This window comes from Fulmarus glacialis, unplaced genomic scaffold, assembly GCF_000690835.1.
Source record: "Fulmarus glacialis isolate BGI_N327 unplaced genomic scaffold, ASM69083v1 scaffold18664, whole genome shotgun sequence".
In the NCBI taxonomy this organism is placed as follows: domain Eukaryota; kingdom Metazoa; phylum Chordata; class Aves; order Procellariiformes; family Procellariidae; genus Fulmarus; species Fulmarus glacialis.
In genome coordinates, this window is record NW_009207611.1 from 68182 (window position 1) to 74883 (window position 6702).

Here is a 6702-nt window from a genome sequence, read left to right on the forward strand (position 1 = left end):
GATGGCTGCTGTCTCCACAACTTTGTGCACTAATCCCATGCTATCAGATCTTTCCAAGTTGTGTCTCTTCACTTCAATATAAACTTTATTTGTTGTTAGCTAACAGCAGGTACCCCTTCTTCAGTATTTATAATGCACACTTCATTACCGCACCTGAATGCAACAGGGCAATGCTTCACATCATAGCAGTTGCACCAATTGGCAGTAATACAATGCACATCTATCACAGAAGATTGAACTTCACAGTGCTATGCTCCTTTCACACCTATTTCTTTCTAATATTTCATATTCACAAAAATCCACAAACAAATGGTTTTGTTGCTAAATTTTGGCAAGAAAGTCTCGATTTAGGATTCTCTGGTGTTTTCCTCACAAGGTAGTTAAGAAACCAGAAAAAAAACCCAACAACCAACCAACCCACAGCCTATCTCCAAAATAATTGCTACATAATAATTTCTGACAAGAAATAAACAGGCTATATATATATGCATATATGTATATAAAAAAAGAAATAAACAGCATATATATATATATATACACACACACACACATATAAACATAACTGATCCAGGACATACATACACACGTCCTGGATCCATTTCTGGCTCCAGACTGACTTTCTGCAATACTATGCCTCAGTTTCCTCTTTCGCCTCCTGCAAAGGCTTTTAATTATTATTTCTACAGCACCCAGCCCTCATGTCAGCCAAGGTGCCTCTGCGGAGCTGGCTCTGGAAGCCACCACGGCCGCAGGCTACGCGGGCTCCTGCCAGGGCGGCCAGCGCAGCAAGTCATCCCACCGGGCGGGCGGGATGCCCCGGCCACACCTTTTGCCAGCCTCAGGCGGGGGCTGGCTGATGGAGCTGGTATTATCAGTTGTGCTGCAGCACACTTAATGCATTTTTAAACGCTTATTTCTGATTACTCAACCTAAACCCCAAGACCTATTACTATTAAAAGACTAACATAAAGCTACTTGCAGGGCTCTCAAATCTTTTTTTTTTTTCCTTATTTCTCACAATTATTTTTTCCAACTTTAACTAAAGCATTGATGGCTCAATTACTATCACTCTTTTTAAACAGAAGCATAGCTGATCAACTGCCTCCAAATGGTATTTAAGTTGCTTTTGACCTCCAGCTTACACAGAAAAAGCTTAGTTGTGTCGTAAGAAGGATACGATCCCCCAACTAACGTGACAATAACGCAGGCTGCAGTGGGAAAACAGCTTGATAGCTTTATGATTCATTTATTATTCAAATTTAATGATTAATTAAATCCTTACCAATACCCTCACTTTAAAGAAGAAAACTTACTCTGCTTCGTAATTATCACCCCTTGAACCATCTCTTCACTAGATCAACTTTATGAAAAGGACACGTTGCAGAAACTTTCTTCTAGAAATTCAAACTCTAGTAACATATAGTATAAACTATTCCATCTTTAACAAAGTATCTGGAATCTAAAAGAACAGTCCAAGACTATAAGATTCTTGACTTATAATTAAAAAAAGAAATACTGAAAAAGACTTTACTCAAATTAGCAAATTTAATTCACGTATGATATCGATCAAGCCCACTCAAACGTACCCCAAGTTATTGGAGATTATGGTTACTCTTTTTTTCTCAACAAAAAGCAGACAGATAATAAAAGTATATCAAAGCCCTTTTATAAAACCTTTCACAATTAAAAATCATGTTTACATTCCTAATGCCACTGCACAGAAGGGCTTTTTTCCCCGCCTCATACAACTAAAACCCTTTCTCAGCAATAGATGTGTATCAGTCAGGGTAGTAGTTCACAAAGAAACATCACAGGACCAATTTAATCCATAGACAGCAGGAAAAAAATTCAAAAAGTGTATGTTAACTTATCGTTATCTCCATATATATTTAAAATACTCATGTACAACTCTGGATACATTAAAAAAACCAAAACAAAAACACCACCCCAAAACCCACCTATGTTTAGATAGCCAGTTTTTATTAAGGAAAGGCACTAATTTAGGGGGAGACTCCTACCAACTTCAGTAAAGCTAGGGTTCACCTAGGAAGTTTAATGGCCACTGTTTATAGCTCCAAGACAACGGAGTTTTTAATCAGATACCTGTGAAGTTCTTAAATATGGGGGAAAAAAACTCTTTTCTCATGAGTATGCATTTGAGAAAATCAAATAAACCTGAAAGACAACAATTTTGTTGTACAACTTAGGTATAGTTCCTGATTTCAATAGAAGTTGCATGAAAGAGGTAACAGTACCTATTATTACTGGCCCATTAAAAATCACAATTTGTTGGTCAAGTATCATTTTTCACCTTTTGAAAAGTTCTGAAAAAAACAAGCAGCATTCAGAAACACATTAACTTCTCAAAGAAAGTTTTGCATCAAAGCTCTGCTTTTAAACTTTTATTTTTTAAACAACAACAAAAAAAAAATCCTCCACTTAGGAAAGTTAAGTTGTCACCATCTTACATTTCAGAATACAAAACTGAAAAAAATCCCTGTTAAAAAAAAGACAGGACTTCAGCCAAGTATTCAGCTACTTATTGCTGTAGTTGTAACTCAAGTCCATTTAAACCCCTATGGTTTGGTCGTTTGTAGCGAGAACATGTTTGGAACACTAGCAGCAATAGAAAACCCCTTTAAAACCTAGACATAGTTACGCTGTTGAGAGAAAATTAGCAGAAACCATAACCACTGAAACATAATACATAGTTGTAAAAGTACAATTGAATTGGTAGCTAGAAAAAAAGGGTTGATTTAAAGTGCTATCCCAAAGCCTTATGTGGGCCTGTGTCAGTAAAGAAAAGTCCTTTTTTCCCCACTAGCTAAAGCCCAGAACCACAGCACTACTCCAAACATAATGAATGCAGTCTTCATGCTGTCTCAATGCCTCACCTCCCCCGCCCTCCTCCAGCAGGTGGAATACAGAAACTTGAAATAATTGCTAATTCCAAATTTAGGTGATATGCACAAATATACTGTTGAGCAAAGTCTGGACAGCAAACAGTACACCTGAGTTCAGTCATACAAACTAACTTTTGTAAATAGCGTTAGACGAATATATCCGTGTCTCTAATATGAATCTAGATGTATTTTCTTACAAAACGCATTAATAGAAATATCCAGGCAAATACATACCATACAATAGCAAAAGCTTTAAGCCCCATTTAATAAGATGACTTTCCGATTAAAAATAGAAGGCAATTAAGATTTACTCAAAATTACAATTAAGAAAAGCTTTCACAGTGCCATATTGAAACTGTCACAAAGTTAAGAAAATACTGATATCAAAGTACAATCACAATGTTAAAGTAGACAAAACTACTATACCAGGGCATATCTTGTAAAATTAAAAGGAATGAACACAACATAGGGGACATCTCACGTCCCTGCTCTACATATCTCGTCTCCTAGTCTTCAGAGTCATAATTGTGTCTTTCTGACATCGGTAGAAGTCTTGTTAAAACTAAGAGGTTCATTCTTCTTTGCAGACCAGATTTCAGAGCTCGATTACTTCTTGGAAATATGTTCTTCATCACTGCACAATTTCAAAGTAGTGCAATATTGCCATGATGTGCTGAGGCATGAACACATAGCCCGTGTACAGTGCCATTCCAACAATGGAAACTAGCATGGAATCTGAATTACAGTTGAGGAAAAAAGCATTTGAAATAGTAAGTGCATTAGACATCACATAACTATAGCATTAAAACTTTTCTGGTAATTATCTTGTAACATTACATTTTTAAATCAGACGGGGTCAACTGCATTCAACAATCACAGCTGCAGGAAAAAACGACTGAACACTGAAAACTGGTAGGAGCGATTTATAGCTGAATTATGGGAGGATGCCCTGCAAAGTTATCCACTGCCTTGTCATGGACACAAGAGGACATGCCAAAGTGTGGGAACGGTGATGGAGAAACAGAAAACAGGCACTGAGAATATACAAGTTTTTACATGCATCTTCCTAGGCGTTAAGCAAGTCTTGCAGAAGCCAGCCCCATTCAGCCAAGCAGAAAAAAGTCAACCGTCACAAAAAACCAAACCAAAACAAAAACACGATATGAGTAGCTGTACTGAATAAGAGTTCTTATTTGTGGATGAACTACTCATTTTTAAGCAGACAGCATTAGATGCTGACCTCAACTTCTTGGAATAGTATGACCTAATAGATTTCATTTATGATGCACAAAATACACCTGGTGTGAAAGTTGTACTGTTAGCATAATAAAGTCAGGAAACCTCAAATCCATTTCTAGCTGCTGGTGTCCTCTATGCTTTAAGTCACTACATTATTTGGTCCATTTCTCCATCTGCATGTCATGCTCAGACCCTTCCTCATAGGCAAGCAGCTCAATTTATGTGTCGTTTGACAGCACTTCAGAAATAGAAACTGCAGGAGGAATGAAAAGCATGAGTAACATCGTGACACGCACCTTTCTAACACTATTTCACTCACAAAGCCTCAGAGCATCAGCATGGCCTGGAGTCAACTTGCGTATTTAAACAAATAGATACTTATTATTCGTGTCCTCCATCACGGCCTCCCTGCACTTCAACGGGGCCCTGAATGTCGACCTGACGGAGTTCCAGACTAGTACTTTACTATAGTAGACAACACTGCAAAACAAACTTCACATGAAGCTATCTGCTAAACAATCTTAAGACGGCCACTTTTTTAGATGAACTCCTAACAGGGACCTTTTGTAAAACTCGTATAGAAAAGTGAGATGACAGCTTATAATGCATACGTACAACTGGACCTTTGTCAAGCTCTAGGGTTCACAAAGCTTCATCTACAGAAATTATGGCATCAGCTTACTGAAAGATTATGCCATTCAAAGTTTAAAGTTTCAGAAATTCAAAAGAACTACTCTAAATTAATAATAACCTGTTGATTTCATCCAACTACCTGCAGAGATTCAGTAAACTTAGACAGAAACACTATAAAAAGCACTGGAGATTAACAAGCATGATAACACTGGACTCAGTTTCCACAGGTGAAACCAGAGGAGCTGCACATGCTCTGAGTCTTCGAGAAATCAAGTCACCGCAGCACACGTGTAACAATGCTCTGTGACCGACTTCCCCGTGGCAGAGCAGAAGTATTAGCTGCGCTTATTAGAGCATACTAGCTTCTTGGTGTATTTTTAGTCCCAGAAGATTATACAGTATGAGATACTAAAATGAAGGTCAACTCATAAATCCACATTTCCGTACCAGCGCTCACTTCTGATTCTGGAGCACAAGCAGCAGCGAGACACAGCAGAGCCACACGCCGTTAGCTCCCAAGGCCGCTGTGTCCGTGCCGCAGCACCCGGCAGACCTGGCCCACCTACGGCAAAAGCGTCCAGTTTGAGGACAAAAACCAGTTTTGCTGACCCAAGACTGCAAGCGATACTTGTGCCACTTATGACGTTTGTAAGTTCAGTGGCAATTACTTCACTCCAATATAAGTATTTTATAAAAGTAAACACATACACACACTTTGATTTACTTAAATATTTTGCACAAGTTACAAAGCTGCATGGTTAACACAAGCAAAAGCGTCCAGTTTGAGGACAAAAAACAGTTTTGCTGACCCAAGACTGCAAGCGATACTTGTGCCACTTATGACGTTTGTAAGTTCAGTGGCAATTACTTCACTCCAATATAAGTATTTTATAAAAGTAAACACATACACACACTTTGATTTACTTAAATATTTTGCACAAGTTACAAAGCTGCATGGTTAACACAAAAGGAAAAAAAATACTCATGACTAATATAATTGCAACGAAAGCAAAGATGAAGTTTCCTCAGGATACAGACACGGCATAGAAAGAGGAAGGTATGTTAGCAGGGAACATAGTATTTTGAAAATAAGAACCCCTACCTAAACAACTGCGCACAGTAAATCTATAAATACTAGAAAAGAGAAATAGTAAGTCATCTCCACTTTGACTGACTTTACACAGGAAAAAAAAATGTCTAATTGCACAGCTGTAACTCGGACAACCACTTTTATATAACAAAATGAGTTCCTTCACAAAACCGACCAGTATGTCAGTAAAAGCAGGTTCTCACTACTACTTACACCCTTCTCTTTGTTAACGTTTTGGTTATTTCTCTCCTTGCCTCTCACCATTAATTCGAGATGGCTCAGGGTCATCCATATGAGACATCATTTTAAGTCAAGATCAAAACAGCCACACTTAAGAGAAAAATATTTGTGATGCCAAAACAACACTTGAGAGAATATACTGCCTGTATGAAAGCGCTTGGTAAAGAAGCAAATCTATAAATAGTCTTCATACAGATGCCTTCACATTAGCATCTACCAAGCTCTTCCACTCCAAAAGAGCCAAGCAAACTTACCAGCTCGAGGATTAAATACTCATCTAATAAAAATCATGTGACAAAGCACCATGCAAACGTAAGCTTGCAAGGTTTTGCAGCGTGCACATTTACTTTCCACTAGGCAAAAATACAGAAGAATCCATGAAAGGCACCTGTCCTTAACACAAACCTTGAGATTTCAGTGCAAAAGACAGGAGAAAGAACTACCATAACTCTACAGAAGAAAAACTGAAGGGAGAAACAACTTCGAGATACAAACTGACGCCGAGGAGCAGCGGAGGCGATCGCTGGACGCCCAGGGACAGGATGCGGAACGCCCGCAGGAGGATCGTTCCCCACCTCGGGCAGCACATTAGTTCGA

The 6702-nt window shown here is 38.5% G+C and overlaps 1 protein-coding gene across 1 annotated transcript; it reads right to left on the reverse strand.

The window, feature by feature from the left end:
- Positions 1-3534: 3534 nt before the first annotated feature.
- SPTSSA (serine palmitoyltransferase, small subunit A) lies at positions 3535-6694 on the reverse strand. Its single transcript, XM_009576192.1, has 2 exons — positions 6601-6694; positions 3535-3638 (listed from the first exon to the last, which is right to left on the reverse strand). The coding sequence occupies exons 1-2, from the start codon at positions 6692-6694 to the stop codon at positions 3535-3537; spliced, it is 198 nt and encodes a 65-aa protein (XP_009574487.1).
- Positions 6695-6702: the final 8 nt, after the last annotated feature.

Excerpts from the sequence above, each read along its gene's own strand:
- SPTSSA (XM_009576192.1), bottom strand. The coding sequence starts at position 6,694 with ATGTGCTGCCCGAGGTGGGGAACGATCCTCCTGCGGGCGTTCCGCATC. Across the intron at positions 3,639-6,600 it reads TCCGCTGCTCCTCGGCGTCA|ATTCCATGCTAGTTTCCATT; the intron begins GTTTGTATCTCG and ends ACTGTAATTCAG.